Source organism: Melanotaenia boesemani, chromosome 9, assembly GCF_017639745.1.
Source record: "Melanotaenia boesemani isolate fMelBoe1 chromosome 9, fMelBoe1.pri, whole genome shotgun sequence".
Classification (NCBI taxonomy): Eukaryota; Metazoa; Chordata; class Actinopteri; order Atheriniformes; family Melanotaeniidae; genus Melanotaenia; species Melanotaenia boesemani.
In genome coordinates, this window is record NC_055690.1 from 18664141 (window position 1) to 18682471 (window position 18331).

The 18331-nt window shown below is 39.8% G+C and overlaps 1 protein-coding gene across 2 annotated transcripts; it reads right to left on the bottom strand.

Annotated features, from left to right (window-relative positions):
* Positions 1-532: 532 nt before the first annotated feature.
* Positions 533-17076, bottom strand: si:dkeyp-97b10.3. Of its 2 annotated transcripts, none has more exons than XM_041995632.1 (17): positions 16705-17076; positions 14566-14597; positions 10672-10704; positions 10492-10554; positions 8659-8688; positions 8515-8550; positions 8346-8387; positions 8213-8259; positions 7967-8019; positions 7664-7890; positions 7300-7550; positions 5911-6036; positions 5650-5785; positions 4285-4332; positions 4119-4193; positions 3715-4005; positions 533-1823 (listed from the first exon to the last, which is right to left on the bottom strand). In XM_041995632.1, the coding sequence occupies exons 1-17, from the start codon at positions 16752-16754 to the stop codon at positions 1795-1797; spliced, it is 1569 nt and encodes a 522-aa protein (XP_041851566.1). In that variant the 5' UTR covers positions 16755-17076; the 3' UTR covers positions 533-1794. The 2 variants fall into 2 exon arrangements, with proteins under 2 accessions (XP_041851566.1, XP_041851565.1); XM_041995631.1 differs by having other exon boundaries at positions 8659-8691.
* Positions 17077-18331: the final 1255 nt, after the last annotated feature.

Consider the following 18331-nt stretch of genomic DNA (forward strand, 5'->3'; position numbering starts at 1 on the left):
CTAAAACTGGTCTCTTCAGAGTTAAAAGTGAAAGTAAAGAAGCACAGTTGTAAATATGATGTCAACCTTTTTTTTTAGTTTTAGTGTTTACTATGTTGTTCCAAAGAATTAAGGACGGAGCTCTCTGATCATTTTTGCAGACTGTTTCATTACTGTCTCCTCATCAGTTAAGGTGGATGCAGAATTGAGGCCGGCATTTATAGTCAACCTACTACAGAGGTATCAGTTGTAGAACTCTATTCAAAGTATGGATTTAATATGACTCAGGAAAGCACAGAGTTACTCATATCACTACTTCAAAAACCTCTGATGCTTCGACCATGACTAACAATGACAGATGCTAAAAATGTTATCCTTTTTCTTTACCTGGAGTGTATCACAGCTGCTATGAGATGAGAGGCAAAATACACCCTGGACAGATCATCAATGCATCACAGAGAAAATAACCACTCACACTTAGGGTCAGAATATAATAATTAATTAATATAGCATGCATTTTTTTGTAAAATGGCACCTAGAGAGAACTGCAAAGTAAGAATCATGTTCTTATTTATTTACTTTGTACCATTTTCTAAACAATCAAAAAACATTCAGGACACATTGTATAGTTTTATTTAGTTGACAGAAGATGTTTTTGGAGGTATTTTGACCCGACAGAAATGATAGTAAAAAAAAGGACGGCCTGGACCACAAGATGAAAATTTCTTAAGGCAGCAACACACTCACAAATGTAAACATAATATCTGCATGGAAAATCCTAAAAGATTCAGTGTTCCAGATAATATTCCAGCAGCTTTCTTAAAATAGTGTTGACATGACAGGGGACACTATTCTCAATGTGGTAACTTAAAAATATTAACAGTAATTAGCTATTTTTTGTTTTGTTTTGGGTTTTTTTTGTGGCATGAGAAATATGCCTTTAAAAGCATATTAAAAAAAGTATGAGTGTTGCAGGAAAGAAGCTGCCTTATATTCAAGTGTGTATGAAGTTGTTTAAGAGTGTACCCATCTACACAAACAAGAGTTTTACATTACAAACACAAAATGTGCGTTCTAGTTTCGAACGGCCAGGAAGTTATTCCTGATGAAATTCAACAACATAAACATAATTTTGAAACTCATGTAGTTTTACAGAGCCATGGTTATCAAAACACAAACAGGCATAAAAGATTCAATAGACCTAAAAAAAAAATAAACTGACTCTGAACATTTTTGGTATAAAAAAAATATATACAGGATATTGTGGACAAATATAAAATGTGCAAGAAACAAAATAGTTCCAAAGTTCAGTCTGTAATTTTTTAACAGTCACATACATGTGATTTAATGCCAAATTATTTTATGAAAATTCCCATTATCATAACATTCAAAAGTGAAACTATATACACAGGTTGGATCTTTCCTGATTTTTGTAAATGCAACACTGCAGCACCTGCATTTACATCTTTTACTGGCTACATAATTAGCTACTAAATATTTCAGTGGCCTGTCTGACTCTACTGCTCATTTTTAAACATGATTACATAGAGTACCTTTAGGCACAGCTTCTTTTTCTGTATTTATTACAGAATCAAATTACCACATCTAAACACGATTAGCCTGAAATACCTCTCCAAACTGAAGACAGTGGCCTTCATGATAAAATGCCGATAAATTCTTTCATGTTTGACAATACAAACCGAAGGAAGAGCTGACATTTGGTCCACAGGTTGACTCAGCTATGCTGCATTCCTGAGATTTTTGTTGTTTCCATTTGATGGAGCAACAGATGTCAAGCAGTTTATTAAACTCCTTTCATTTAGCTTCTTGATTGTTCATCATTTCTGAAAACAGACAAAAGAAAACATATTACATTTGGCTAAGCCATTGCATGCTGCAGCTACTCAACAACTACAGTACTTTGCACATGTTTCAACCATTCTTGGTGTTTTTCCTGTTTTGTTGGATTTTGGGCTATTTGTGCTTTTATGTAATTGAGCTTCACTTTCACTTTCAGTTCTGCAGGTTTCCAATGTTTCTCTTCTCCCTTCTCTTCTGACATTATCAGAGGTTCACCTTCCATTGCAGTATGGCTTTAGACTCTCCCATATCAGACTGACCTGCTGATGGATGCTGACTCCGGCTCCCACAGCTTACTTACAGTGCATCTGGAAAGTATTCCCAGCACTTCACTTTTTCCACATTGTGTCATGTTACAACCTTATTCCAAAATGGAATAAATTCATTGTTTTTGTTATGGCTGTAACATAACAAAATGTGGAAAAGTGAAGCGCTGAGAATACTTTCATGATGCACTGTATCCTGTTTGAACTAAGTGCTGCCTTTGACACGGTCGACCACAGAACTCTGTGTCAGAGCCTCCAAGAGGTGGGAGTTACAGGGACAGCCTTCACTTTCATCCACTCCTATCTCTCAGGGAGGCGGGAATTTGTCAAGCTAGGAAATTTGACATCCACCACCAGACTGGTTACCTCTGATGGCCCTGCATGCTCCCCTCAGCAATATCCTCCAAAGTCATGGCATCAGTTTTCATCCATATACTAATGATACTCAAATATAACTCCAAACCTCCCCTGACACTCATCTGGCTCTCTCCCGGGCTACTAGTTGCCTCAATGACATTCGTCACTGGATGAGCCAAAAGTCTCTCCAGTTAAATGAAAGTAAAACTGAGGCTATCCTCATCGGCACCCATCACCAGACCAATTAAGCTGGAATCAGTCACATCACTTTCGACAACCACTCAGTCCCTCTGTCCTCACCAGCCTTGGTGTCAAGTTTGATTCGGCCCTCTCATTCACTGCCCACATCAAAACAATCTGCCAAACCTGCCTCTACCACCTGAGGAAAATCTCCAAACGCAAACCTTCACACTTCAAACCAGATACTAAAAGACTGGTCCACGTCTTCATCACATCTCGAAATATTTACATGTAGCGGCCTCTTCAAAGCACAGACCTCAATATGCCAGAACATTTGTGGTGTAGTTTAAAGATTTACAGTAGTGAAATCTGTCCAGGCTGACCAGTTTAAAATAGTTCTGGCTCAAAGAGTGGGCAAAAATCCCATGTAACAGGCTTCTAAAAACTCACCAAATAAGACTAGAAGTTGTAACTGTTGCAGAAAGGGGGTATTGACTCTGGTGAATGAATACTAACCTTCGTTCTGCATTATTTTAGCTTTTGTTTTGTTTTCTTTTGTTGTCACATTTCCAGCTTGTTCAACCATCAAAAACATTTGGCACCTTCAAAGTGTAAGGCATGATGGGTAGGTAAAAATCCCTATAATCTTCTAAAACTCCCTTCTACTACATGTGATATGAAAAGGCATTAAAATACAAAAAGAAAAAAAATGAAAAAGTTAAATGTCAAGACACTGCATAACCAGTTGATTCAGCTGATTACGCACTTCATTTTGTTAGTTGTTAAGAAATTCATCACCATCTGGTGCATTTTTACTTTGAATACTTTTCCCTATTAGAAGTAAATCTGTGAATAAAATGTGTCATCAGGCCATAAAGCACCATGATGAGCTCTGACTCACTGTTAGCCACCAATTACAGATCTAATAACAGTCAGATTTAATGTTTGCACAAAATGTCATCAAGAGGTTGAATAACTAAATAGAAACAACAAAAATTTTAACCACTACTACTTAAATTCTGACATTATTACCATGCTTAAGTTTTTTTTATGGATGTCTGTCATGTTATACCTTGCAGTGTCTGATGAACCTCATTTGGCAGGTCATCCAGCTCTTCTACGCTCTTCAACAGCTGGTATGCTGTGGCCTCTCCGGGCCGTCTTCTCTGTTTCCACTCTACCAGCATCTTTAGCTTCTGCATGGTCACATCTTTCTCTGCTGCCTGGATGTCATCCAGCTCCCTGGAGTTCAAGTCCAGGTAGATGGCCACCTGCTTCCACTCCTTCCCAAGCCGCTTGGCCACCTGCAGTAGCTGCTTCTCTGTCATGTCCTGGCCCTGAGTTGTCACCGTTTTCAGTCCATCTGGACAAACGGATACAACCACACATGCAACTTTATTTGAGCCGAATTCTGGACACACGCATCTGGAAATAGTTTGTCAATTTAACAAAGCTGTGCGAGGTGGGGGAAGTCACCTGACTCGTCCTGCCATCGAGGTCTTTTACAGGCCGTTTCTTCCTCAGAGGGGCTGCTGCTCCTCTTTCTACCTACTGAAAAAGAGAAAGATCAATATTTGAGTTAACTTAGTGAAGCTGAAAACATAATGGAAAATTTATGTCTGAATACAAACAAGAAGCTTACAGTTTGTCCTTTTCTTTGGCTTTGTTTCCGTGTTATCCACACAGTCACCTGAGAGAGCAGCAGAGCAGCCATCAGCCACATTGCAGAAAACAAATAATAAACAAGCACAAAAGCCCAGAGGACAGTTTGGTCTGTCTGGCTAGATGATTTCATTTGACTGCCAATAAAGAAAGTAGATAACCCTCATTTGGGCTCAGTGGTCTCATTTGCCTCATATTTGTTAAACTATGGTGCTGTGTGAAAAGAAAAAAACAAAAACAAAACACAGTTGGTTGTTAAGGAAAGTCAGGCAACAGAGATGCTGGCAAATGTATAAGCAGCAAGTATAACAGAGTCTTAACTATTATGGTACAGCTGAGTTTCATTTGATGATATTAAAATAATATTAAAATAATATGCAACGAGCACTGATACTGATTATATTAAAATAAGAACTAGGTGCCCCCCGACTCCCACACAGCGGAGGATTGGACATATTTTTACTTTTACTTTTATTCCACCTACAAACCAACAGATTACTAAGTTGCACTGGTCAGACAAAATAATGGAAACATCCATTTTATCATGTAATACTGAGCTGGCCCCTTGTGATTGTTTGAATGGCAGCTGTGGGAATTTTATACCTTTCGTCAAGTAAAACCTGCCTGTGGCCCTTCAGAGATGACTGCAGGGGAGCTCCTTATTTGTTTGTCCATAACCCACCAGGCATATTTCATTTTGTCATCTAGTTATTGTGGGGGCCATTTCAAGAGTTTCACATCCCTACTGTGGTGATCTTGTGGGTATTTAAACTACTTTAACGATTTAAAAGAACTGTAAAATATATGCACAAAAGCATCGCTTATCAAGAATAATAGGTTGGACAGATGTTGGTTTGGCTCCGAGGTCATGCAAGTAGTTCAGTGATTTCTCAACACAATGAGTTTGAATCCTCCGTATCACTGTCCCTGAATTATGCCTCCCAGAGTTAGTTTGTCCTTGTTTTTTGTATGTCAGCAAACGTTACAGGAAATATTTCTTTAAACATTTAACAAGTCTGCAGTTTTTGTATCGATGGACCCAGCCTGTTGCACTGATATATGGGTAAAACAGAAACGTCATGGGTATTACATCAAGTACAGAATGTCAGGAGTGCATATACAGTAGTAAGCGTTATATGCTACTGGTATCCATATTTACATCTAAAATGTGACAGAAGAATGAGGTTTGAAATATTAGTAAATAAAGGAAATTGAAAATGGAAAGCTTCACAGACCTCTAACACTAACTGTAAAGCTACTTTGCAATTTTAAAATGTGCTCAACTATCTGCTGAACAGAGTACAGTAACCAAAAGTGCCTTGCTTTAGGCCCACCACGCTGGTACCTTCTCTGATGGTGGCAGACCACACTGTCTCCTCAGTGTTAATCTCGATTAGAGACAATTTAAAAGGAGGCGCCTGCTCAAAGAAAGCTTCAAAGTATCCTTTCATCTTGGTCACAGCAAGAGTAAATTTCAGGTCCTGCATTGAGACAAACATTATTCAGCAGCGTTGTAAGTGATAAAAGCGAAAGAGTTTTAATAGCTTGATAATAAGAATTATTCTCTCCATTGTGAGTGAAAACATGCACATGCAAAGAGACACACCTGAGGTTTGATCTCTCCCTCCGGCTCGCTCAGGAGGCGATACGTCCCCTCATCCAGTTTACATGTCGGAGGCTTATCTATTTTAATGTAACGATTTTTGTAGCTCCGCACCTGTTTGCCTATATCCTGGGTTAGAGCAAGACAGCAGGAAGACAAGGAAAACAAGGGGGAATGTCAGTTTTTTTGTAAAAATAATTATTAAATAAATAATGACTAAACTAAACATGACTCTATAGAAAAGGTCAGCCTGAGTTTGGCCACCATACACAGAAACGTCATGAGAGTAATACGTTATGAAAATCTGCAACATTTTTTCCAGTGGGTAACAACTTATGAAGCATGATTTTTCATCAGCTGGATCTTCTGTCCATGCTCCTGAAACCACAATCTCACTTCCTGAGTGATTTCAACATTGCATCATTTACTGTCATGCAACTGCCATGTTCTTAAAAATATACTGGCTGATTAACCCCCACCCACTGCTCAGTGTTACCATAATCCATATTACAGATGGTTTCATAAGGTCAGTAAGACCAGTGATAATTGTATTACACAAGCTCAGAAATCCACTGTCTGCTTTGTAAAGTCTGACATCATCCAAGTCCCTGCAGTTTCCAAAATGAACAGAAAGTGAAAGTAAAATTTCAGCCTTCATTCTGTTTTTTTTTTTTTTTTTTCTCCGCATGCAAGTTCAAAGATGTGGCATTTTGGTGGAGTTTTATACTGTGAAGAGTTGTTCTGATTGAGCTCATGCATGGAATATTGCTTCATGATCGCACAAGAAAGGTATTTTTGCCTGCTGTTTTGTTTTTGCTTAAAACCTTATTAGAAAAATTCCTTGATTTAAACTCAAGATTTGTGCATTTACATTATACTGATTAGGCTCCAACTTATTATTGTGTTAACACACTCCTAAAAGCTCCAGACCAGCAAACTGACATAACTTCTGCTCAATTTCAGACCCTTTTAAGGATGTTTTTCTTCTGAAATATTAAACCTTAGAATTGAAAGAAGAAGGACATTATAGAAACCGCGATATTTTGTCACCACTGTCATTCTGGAACAGATACTGAAATTTTCTGGACAGTACACAAGATTTTAAGGAAAAGCCAAGTTTTTTCCTCAATTAAGGCACTAATGTGTAAATTACATTAACATTTGAGGAGTGGAGCTTCCAACTCATCAGGTGCTGGAGACGCAAAATAAAACAGGATCCTGAAACTACAGACTACTACTACTACTACGACATAATTTTAAAAAAATTTGTTAAAATCTACAAATGAAGGAATGACAGTGCATATGATGCTGCTGTTGAGTAACATTTTTCAGTTTCCTTACTTGGAAAGACTTTGTGACAACGAGGCACTGGCTGTTTTCACCAACATTTACCTTAATGTCAGATGCACTGTTGGTAGCCAGGTAGACGTGGAAACTGTAGCTGTTGTCACAGCCAAGCTGCTTGTAGACCAGAACCACCCCATGGTGCTCAACGTGCTGGCTTGTCTGAATGATGGGTCCCACAGGTGACAGGGATGACACATTCCACTTAACATGGCTACCTGAGTGGTCCACTGTCGGCTCAATGAGTGGACGGTTATCCTTTATGTGCAGGACGCTGAATTTCATGTCATCTTCTGGATCTTTGTGGAGATGTTAGGGATAAAGAAAGGTTTATGTTTCACACTTCTCTGCTTTAAAGCATCAAATGTTGAAGATAGAAAATGAACGTGTGTAATAATTATAATGGCCTTACGAGATAGGCAGACAGAGTGGGGGAACTGGAGAGACTTAAGAACAGATGCATCTTTGTTGACCGTGTCCACATTGAAGATGGGTCCAGCAAATTTCCATGAGTCCCGCAGGAAGGCCCCAAATTTGGACCAAGATAAGACAGAGTATCGCACAAGAACCCGCTCAGTTGCTTCGAAAACCAGGCCAGTGACTGAACACTCATATGTGCCCTCCCCTTCCAGCTGCACCCTGAAAACACACACAGTCTTTGATGCTGCTCATTAATCACTATAAATCTTCTGCAGAGACACAGTGTTACACTCACTGTAATCGTCCCTTTGAGATCCTGCGGGGGGTAACAAGCTCACTTCCATGGGTCTATCAAGAGCAAACACAGTTTATTTATATGCATATTTATAACAGCATATAGAAACACCACAGTACAATCACACAAACAAGGAAAGATTAAAGATTTATCTGAGCTCCTTCAAAGTATCCACATTAAAAATGCAAAAAATCAGCCAGAAAAATGAAAAATCGCCACACTTTGCAAGATGTTTTCAGGGCTCACCTGCTGGATGGCTTTGCATTTTTCACAGCAAAATTTGAAAACCTCATCTGTCAGGGTTTACAACAAACACAATGTTATCAATAAAACTCTTGTCTCTGCCTCCACAATGCTGCAGTGTGTAAGATTTATTCACCTTTCCCATTTAAAGCCTCTGCAGCAGGTCCAGCAGCTGACCCTGCAGGATTATATAATTCAGACATAGATATTCTAAGTTACTGGCAAGCTATTGCAAAAAAGCAGGTGTGGCTGTTTGTATGTAAACAAAAGATGCAGGGTAGTACTTTGATTTAACGCTGCCTTACCAGTTTTACTGTCTTCTGCATTGGGCTCTTCATTGTCTGAAAAAAATGGGGAAATAAATTCTGATAAATAAATGAGGTATTGTTTGTTTTATCTCAATTTGGGGGGATTTAATGTTTAGATTTAATACAGGGTGAGGTTCTTACCTTCCTTTTCTCCATCCCCCTCAGCACAGCCTTCTGGTGGTAGTGGGAATAAAACGAAGAAGAGATGGTCAGGAGAATAAACAAATAGAATAATATATTTTTTTTTATTTTTGTTTGGTTTGCGACTGTCAGAATATTTACATTCTCTACATATATTAATGGATTTCTGCAGATAATTATGTATGTCTGGATATGCCTGTACATGAATATCAATGAGTATGACCAAATAGCAGCATCTGAAAATGAGAGGTTACAGAAGGTAGATGCTAAAAACTGCAGTTCCTTGAATGGTCACTTGATGGGGCTTAAAAAACAAGTCAGTCCAAAAGGTTTTAGACCCTCTTTTTTTGTAGGAACCTATTAGTTCTTACAGATTAGAAAAGCCCCATCACTGTCCATTTTTAAACTTTGCCTCAAGACGCATTTTTATGATCTGACCTTTGATCTAGCATGAGACACTTGTTTTATTGTCTTATTGTCTTATTGTTTTATTGTTTTATCGTTTTACTGTTTCTGTTTCTACTTTGCATTTTATTTTCATTTTCATTTTCTTGCTTCTATGCTGTGTTCAGCACTTTGTTCAACGGATGTGTTAAAATGCTCTATAAATAAAGTTGAGTTTTTACATAAAAGATTGACATGGTGAAAAAAAAAGAGTAAAGTTAAACAAGATGAGCAGAATATATACCAAATATTGGTGTATTTTGAGAAATAAGACATAAGTATCACGGTTAATATGAATCAGCTAGCCAAGCTAGCAACGGTAGCACGAGTCTTAGCTAAGATTGTGTTTAGGGCCTTGCTCAGGTACCCAGTGTTTCACCTGGGTTGGCACACTGGGGGACTTGAAACCAGTTTCTCCACACCAGGGGTGCCCAGCTCCTGTCCTCAAGGGCCACAATTCTGCAGGTTTTTGAAGTGTCCCTGCTCCAAAACCACCTGACTCAAATTGATGAGTCATTGTGCAAAACTTAATTGGCTGTTGGATCTACTTCATTTTAGTCAGGTGTGTTGAAGCAGGAAATATTGGAAAATCTGAAGAACAGCTGCCCTCAACGATCGACTTTGGGCACCCCTGCTCCAGACCCAAGCGCACCTCTGCAACCACTAGGATATCACTCCCCAAACACGTGTGCTCATAAAAACGTCTTGCTGTTGGTCTGCTATATAAAAGACACCTGTAGCATCTTCAATAGCTTTGTGTTGTGGCTTTTAATATTTTTCTCAGCTATAACTTCTAATATGGCAAATTTTATATTATGATGCTGTCTTTTCTATATCATTGATTGTCTCGATGACAAACCAAAACGACCAATCACACTCATATCAAACAATAAGACTGTATCTCTGATCTGATTTGTGAGCTCTCAGCCCATATTGTGAAACATGCCATGGCCCAACCAGATCAGATTATAATAGAACGAATAAACTAAATGATTCACAGATGCCATAGTCATCCATCTCCCATATGTTGGAAGTCCTGATTAACAAATACATCCATTATTTATATACAAACAATAACTACAGCTGGAAGCAGAGAAAAACAGCAAGCTCAAAACAAATACAGTCAAGCAGCATCTCTAATGTTCATGATGGAAAGTGTTATTTCTGTTCCTTCAGTCATGACAAAACTCCATTAAGTCATGGCCCCTGGGTGTCGTCCTAACTTTTCTTAGGTTTTGTTTCTTCTTAGATATTATTAGATATGACAAATGACATACCACCCAGTGGTAAGATATTTTATTAGCTTTGGAAAAAGCTAAGGTGGCTATCTCTATGAGTGATAGTATGAGTTATGGTTAGAGTTTCAGCAATTCAAAGTGAGTTTCTCACCAGAATCACCTTCCTCCTCATCCTCTTCCTCTGAGCTGTCCTCAGTGGATGTTCCAGTGTTTTCTATACAATCAATCAAGATGTGGGAGCACATGAAAGAACAGAGAACAAAAACTTATTTATAAATGGAAAATAGGTGGGAAATGGGTATGTCATCTGATGTGATATATTTGTGCTCACCTGAACTGCTGCCATCACTTTCTGTCAGGTTATCTGTAACAAATTAGTAATAGCTTTGAGGTAAATGTAATTTTTCTTGTAAAAAGTGATGCAATAATGTCAAACAGAGGGAAAACATCAGCATATTTCCATTTTATTACTCACTGCACTAAATAAACATTAATCACAGCGTCAATCACCATTATGGAAACTATGCCACTTTAAAACTTAGGTCACATAATCAGTCAGTTTGTGTGGTCATTACTATAAATTACTCACTGGTCTATCTGTTACCAGAGTTGTAAGGAAAAGTAAAGCATTTAAAAGTGTTTCTTGACTTTTTTATAACCAGAAAAAGCACAATTCTGCACAAGAAGCAAAAAAAAATCCACATGGTATGTTAAGTGAAGCAAAGCACCTGCTTCTTTTACTTTCTCAAGCACCAGTCTATTTAAAGCAAAGGAGCCCAACTCAGTGTCACATTTAACACATTTAACACTTCAGCTAGTTTCCTTACATAAGAAGAGTAATAATACTATGAAGTCAAATACAGTGAAGTATGTAAAAAAGAAGTACAGAATTGGCATGGGTGCCGCCCCAGTGAAAGCTAGTTTTAGTTTTCTTCTGTTGTGTGCTTTCTAAAAGTCCTCCTTCAAATTAGTCACCAAAAAAGCCCTAAACTCATCTGAATTACAACACCAGCTTTTACATATGCATTATTAACAGTAACTGAACTCTGGGGCCATGTGAAGATGCCTGTGATAAATGCCATGTATTAACATGTTGGCACATTTACATAGATGAATCCAGAGAAGCTGCAGCAACTCCTCCCAGCAGCAGAGTGTCCGTGGATCGGGCCATCTGGCTGAATGCCTGGCTGGCTAATGGATGGAGCCCATCCACTCAGGTCCACAGAGTTTATCATAGACTAACAAGCAGATGCTGCCATTGCTGCTCCACATGCAGCACTGCTCTCATCGATCTCTCTACTCCACTTTGCTCAATCTGTCTGTTTCACCTCTCCCTGCACTGCACCCCCTTCCTTTCCTTGTCCTCATATGCCTCCTGTCTCTTGCTGTGGTGCTGCCGCCTCACAGCTGAGCCAGCAGGCATCCCTCTTCTTCACTCTGGCAGAGCTGCTTCCCTTCATCAGACTGACAAACAAGGTAGAGAGCAAACACCCTGAAAGATACACACACATCCATGTGCAGTCACACAAGGTGGTGCAAAGATCTGGATATTCATGAGTGTTGCTTGCCATCTGCTGGTCAGAAACAATATTGCAGCTAACAGAAAAGTGATTTTAGGTTGGTTTAAAAATAAAAAAGATCATTTTTCCCACATTTTATTACAATAATGGAGATTAAAAACAGTTTTTATCAGATGACATTTTACTTGTCTTAGTTATCCATGAGGTGCTTCTAAAACTTCTTAAATAACCTTAAAGGAGTACTAATGAAGTAGCACTTCACTAATCAAGTCTTTACGGTATATTGGTCTGATAAAAGCCATTCTTCACTGAAAAGCAATTGGGAAATTCTCTGAACTTGAGTAGCAAAATCCTCTGAACTTAAGCAATAATGATGGTCACAAATCTAACATTCTTGTTTTATTGGGACTGCAAAAACACTCAGGATAAAGAGAGACATGGATTACTTAAACCAAAGTGCTGCACAACAGCAGTGTCTAACTATCAACCACTGAGAAAAGATTGGTCTTTGACTAAGTTTTAAAGTCTGAACAAATCTTAAATAAATTGTAAAATTGTTTAAGAAATTAGGAGTAGTTACTACAAAGGCACAATCACTTGCTTTTTTTGTCTGGTTTTGAAATCAGATCAGTATCTGGCTTGTCAAAGTCAGCGTTCTAGCTGTCATATGAAGACAAAAAAAAAGTTCTAGGTGGATGGAGAGAGGTGGCTGCCCCAGGGGCTGGGATCCAGGCTGGATGTGCCGATAGGGTTGCTGCTGGCTCTGGCAGGGTGCCTAGTCTACTGTAACTAGGAGGGGTTGTGGTGGGATGGTGGCGCTGGTGGTGGTGGGGGCAGGATTTGGGGCTCGCTATCATCTGGTCTGCCGGGGATGTCTCCCACAGGGCAAGGTGGGAGGGTTAAGTGATGTGGGTGTGTGAAAGGGAGTGTTTGTCAGTACGGAGTGTGGGAGGCTGTGAGTGAGGGGTAACGGGGTGGATAGATGGCGGGGGGTAGATGGTGCCCTGGTTCCCAGGGTGCGGCTGGAACATTGGGGTGTGTGCTGGCCCACGCTGGGTGGCTGGTGCATGGTGCGAGCCCTCAGCCTTGGAGGGGGGGTGCCTCTGGGCTCTTGGGGCTCAGGGCCCTGGATGGCCGGTGCCTGGCAGGGCTCTGGCTGGGGCCTTCCTCTGCTGCCCTCAGGGTGGCTCCAGGGTGGTGTTCGTGGTGGGGTGGCTTGGGTTCATGCTCTGGGTTTGCCGCTGATCGCACCACTCTCTGGGCTTCCCTAATCTGCCTCTAGCCTCCGTAGAGGTCGCATTTGCACGATCACACTCATCTCTGCTCACTCGTCATTCCACATACTCTGCATGCTGACACCATCACTGAGTTGTCCAGTGGGTTTATAAACTAAGAGATACTTTCGTTTAGGTTTTTCTTTTTTTTTTAATGTGTGTGTCTTTAGTACTTTGGTTGTTGTTGTGATACATCTTGTTGTTGTTGTCTTGGTTTTTTTTTTTTTTTTTTTTAAGGAACTTCCAATGATTGTCAGTTTAGTTTACCTGTAAAAGCTGTAAGAAATTCTCTGTTGTGTTTCTGTGCAGGTGTAGCAGTTAGTTGTCTGGTGTTGGGTTGGATTGAAGGGCCGTTGCCTCTATCTACTGTATATTTGTCTCCTCTTCCTTTTTTCCACTTTCATTTTTACTTCTCTTCATTACTGTTTTTTTCTGTCCCTTCCAGTCAGCTCCAGCAAGATTACATAAATTCCATAATACCAAATAAATAAGATAAAACAACATATTTAAACAAAGAAATAAAAAAATAGATTATCAAGAGGAGCCTTATACCCATAAAGCTCCTCTTGGCAAAGCAAATTTGTTCGGCACACCACAGCAGCCAGACCATCATTCTGTTTGCTACAATACTGGACAAGAAAAGTTAGAAAAAAAAGAAAAGGCTGGGGCCAGCTCATTTAACACCTAACAAAAAGAAAATCATAAACTCAATCCAATAACAAACAGGAAGCCAACTATGGTGTAATATCATCATGCTTCTTTATTCCAGTGAAAATACAGCCGGATTTTTTTACTAGCTACCACATAACTTTCAAACAACATAATATACACATGTTATAACACATGAGGGGCTTTGGGAAACGTTCTAAAAGACCTGGAAGGATCCAGATTCTGCACTTGAACTCAGCAGAATTATTTCTGGAAAGACTTAAAAACAGCTGCACACTGATGCTGAAATTTTAAATACTTCTGCAAATTAGACTGGGAGTAACGTACAAAAGAAAGTTTGTAGGATCATTCCTAAGAAGACTGAAGTCTGCCAATGGCCCTTTAACAAAATATTAAGAAAAATAACTAAAAACTGGCGAAAAATAAATATCTAAGGACTACATTTCTATTCAAAACACTTCAATAACTTGTTTTTGGCTTTCACAGGATAATAGTGTTGAAGCTAAAGAGGACATAAATCTAACCGCCGCAGACAGAAAGTCCTCACATGACTGTGCATAAGTCTTGCCACGCTTTCACGCAAATGATATGGAAAGTAGGGAAGCAAAGACCAGTGGGAGGGTATTATGGCTGGAAGCCAGCTAGAGAACAGGCACAGCATAAACACGGATGTAACCCTGCATGTGCACGTTGGCAAAGTGAAAGCAGAGAGAGCAGCCAGCAGTGACAATAAGGAAGGACTGAAAATGATATTATATCTACCTTTGTTATCTGGCGCAGGGATATCTCCTTCTCTGTAGGGCACAAGAGACAGAAATCACGAAGTTACAAATTTAACTGAGTTCACAATAATTGAATAGGTTTAAAATGATGGTGCTTTAGTTGACATCACACAGCTGCGGTTTTGTAGTACATGACTTTTATATAGTGTACTACAGGAACCTCTGAGGTTGAGTAAATTAGAAAAACAGAAAATGTGGGTAAAAGCAGCGGACATCTCACTCTCATTGCCATCCTGTGAAGAGATGCACTTTCCTACCCAAACTTTCATTCTGACAAACATTCAAGGCAGGATTGAAATTAAAGGAAACAATGTGTGGAAACACACTGGTTGCATACAGATCACATTAAAACAAATCTGACCAACCTCATACAGACACTGTCTTTTATCTCTACTGTAGTGACATCACTCTTTAGTTCAAACTAAAAAAAGGATTTAACCTCTTCCTGACCTGGATGACTAAGAATCTTGATTTCTTCTGATAGTTGTGTAATTGTGCATGAATGTGGCAAATCAAACTAGCAGTGAATGAAAGCTCAGTGGTTCATGGATGCTGCATCTGAGCAGGAGACTGACTGGGGCAACCTGTTGACAAAGTCTGAGTTTTAACAAGAGGCAACACGCCTGAGATCCATCAAGGAAGGAGGAAGACTGAGAGCCAACCCCACAAGAATAACAAGTTCACCACCTGCAGGCGTGAAAATAGGTCATCTCCGTCATTTCCGGTTTCTCCTTCTAAATTGTGAAAGTGGAGAACTCTACGATCAAAACCCAAATTGTGAATCAGGAAACCTGGATTTTAGGATTGCAACATTGTCAGACTGTTAGCACTGATAAAAGCTGTGGTTTCCTTTGTTTTCAAACATCCCTTCAGGAAACCGTTTTCTCTTCCTCAAGGTCAACTTGTTCACGCCTCAGCCATTACACCACAAGAGCACTGAAGCTCATTAGTTACCATGGGGAACGGAAACAGCACGCCCAAACGCCACAATTCAATATGCACCAGATGTGGGGCGTGGGCAACATGGGAATCATATCTTCCTGTCACTTAAAATTTTTGGTACAATTTGAATACGAAACAATGAATAAACACACAATAAACAAGTTCTTGGACTTTTGCAGCTCTCATTTTACTCTCCTCCTTCTGTGAGGGTTTCAGTCAGTTTCTGCTCACAGATTAAGGCCACAACATTACCATGCTTCCTCTGAGTTCTCATAAACACAGTTGAGACATTGAACATCTGTGTGCAGATCAACAACTTTCAGTTAGGCTGTAACCATAACCAGAGGAGCAGAAAAAAACCTCGACCTTGTTCTGTTTAGCTATTAATTATGCCTCAATGTTTTCATATTTAGGGATTAAGACACACATTTAATTTAAATAAGCATCAAACTAGCAACTGCCTTTAAATATTTATATCGCATTTTTAAATATACTTCAATAACTTTAAGTTTAGTTTAGTTTATACGTTTTTAAAGCCATGAACTATGTTCTTCAGCTCGGGATGTTTCCAGTCAGGACATCCTTTCCAAAGCTTTGGCAACATAAACTGTGGAGAATGAGTCATATGTATCAGCTCACCTGACTGTTCAACAATACCCTGATGGTGGATGTTTTATACAAAAACATTCACCGCTTACTGAAAATACAAAAGGTATTTATATCATTTAGAAAAGAGTTCTGGGCTTGTATTTTAAATATATCAATAATTTCATCTAGCTAGAATATATATTTTTTAAAAACTGCCCATCACCCTGATATCTTGAGAACTAGGTTACAACTTTGACTCACACTGTTGTCAGTGAGTCATCACAATGCATCAACACAAAAGCGTGCAGCTCAGAGAGGAGCGAACAAAAGAGAGATCGTTGCTTCCTTGTGAATCCTCTTTCGGTTCCGTGTGCGTTTACAACGAGAAAATAAGAAGTTGTGGATGCTTTCAGTGTTTTTTTTTAAATGCACCAACCAATGAGCCTAAATTCGACAGTAACAAAAGACACCACTTCCTGTCTGAGCATGGCAGCGCTGCATCCACGATCACATGCGTTAAAAAACACCGATGCAAAGCCTCAACTCCACGCTTGTCGTGTTTTCCTTGAGGTAACATACGAAAACTTACCCGTCTTCCAGGTGGCAAGCCGCTCCGCAGCTCGCCATCTCTGCCACCATCCTCTGCCTGAAATCAAACCCCGTTATGCTTTTTTGTTTTGGAGCAGCAGCGGCTGCGCGGAAATACACCTGAAAGGCAACACGGTCCTCTCCACGACTATCTCGTTGAAGGCGCTAAGCTTTAGTTACCGCATCTGAGTCCTTGTGGCTGAGCAACTTCCCCTCACATATCCCTGCGAGTGAAACATCCTTATGTTATTAAAACATCTTAATTTGATTCACTAATGAATCGATCGTAGTTTCCTAAATCCAGAGACAGTCAGCAGCCTTTTTTTCTCTGAGTAAAGATGTGAGTGCGTTGTTTGTGTATTCCCTGTGATACAACGCAGATCTGTACACCATCTTAACATCACTGCTGCGCAGCTCTAAACGTGAGGAGCGGTATTAAGAATCAGCGATGCGCAGTTGTCGCGCAGTGCATGGGGGCGCATGAATGTACACTACATATGGGCGGAGTGCAGCATCCCGCCTTCAGCAGAGCCTTTGCAAAGTCATGTTAAAGATTTACAGTCGGGATATTTGATACCTTTTGAATATTTTACAAAAACCATAGTGATTTTGTGTAAAGAGATGTTTTTGTCACGCTTGAGAGGCAATTAAATCAGCTGCATTTGTTTGGAATAGTAAAAGAATTAAATGAAACTATCTGCTTTTAAAATGAGATGTAAAAGTTACACTGGTAAATTCTTGTCTGCAGAGTATTTTTCACCAAGAGTGAAAGTGGCAGCCAGCACTCCATGGTGCAACTAGGTCACTTTAAGCGGGAAAAATAATGACACATTTCGGTCTGCATTGCAAAAAAGGACCAGTAGATGGCACATCAGACAGCGAATGTAAATCAGCAGCAAAACCTGTGCTTAAATTATCCTCATAGCGGAATGAACGTTCAAGTTCGACTCATGCCAATAATAGGACTGATAGCAATATCAGCATACCACACATTTAAAATGAAATGTCTAACGAATCAAAGTGTCCGTCCTTGACTGTCAGAAGAGAGCAAATAAGGGAGGTGTCTGAGATGACCAGTGGGAGGAATGAGTGAAGGATCAAAGGCTTTCCTATTGATCTTCAACTCACTGATCTCTTCCTTCTCTCCTCCCTTCTGCCACTTGTCCAAGAATGGATATGTGGTTTGCAGCCAGCAGCAAGGAGCTGGGGAAAGATACCACAGACCGGGAGGGACATCATCCGAGAATCCAAGTCTAAAGGGAGAGATCAGCTCCTTTGAGCAAGAGGAGACAGCACAACATCAGACTCAGTGGCAAAACGATATCCCCAATAGCTCAGGAAATCAGAGGAGATAAAGCAGGAGCAGAGGAAGAAAGGGAGAGGAGGGCAGAGAAGGTCAGGAGGATGATAGAAGAAAATATTAAGCCAGGAGAAATCTGAGAGGAGTCACTTTAAAATGTGGAAGTATCACAAGTGTTTCAGCCTCAGAGTTGAGTTGCAAAAATGAGGACTTGAGAAGATTTAGGCACAGATCAGTGACTGTTTATTGAGAAAAAGAATCTACAGCCATAGAGGCACTGTGAGACTTTGACTCTTTAATTTACTCTGTTAAAATTCTAACATTTACT

What these genes read in the sequence shown, in the direction of transcription:
- si:dkeyp-97b10.3 (XM_041995631.1), bottom strand. Translation starts at nt 16,754, where the DNA reads ATGGTGGCAGAGATGGCGAGCTGCGGAGCGGCTTGCCACCTGGAAGAC. An exon ending in GGGGGATGGAGAAAAGGAAG is followed by an intron (nt 8,551 to 8,658) that starts GTAAGAACCTCA and finishes CATTTTTTTCAG; the next exon opens with ACAATGAAGAGCCCAATGCA. An exon ending in ATCTCAAAGGGACGATTACA is followed by an intron (nt 7,891 to 7,966) that starts GTGAGTGTAACA and finishes GTGTGTTTTCAG; the next exon opens with GGTGCAGCTGGAAGGGGAGG.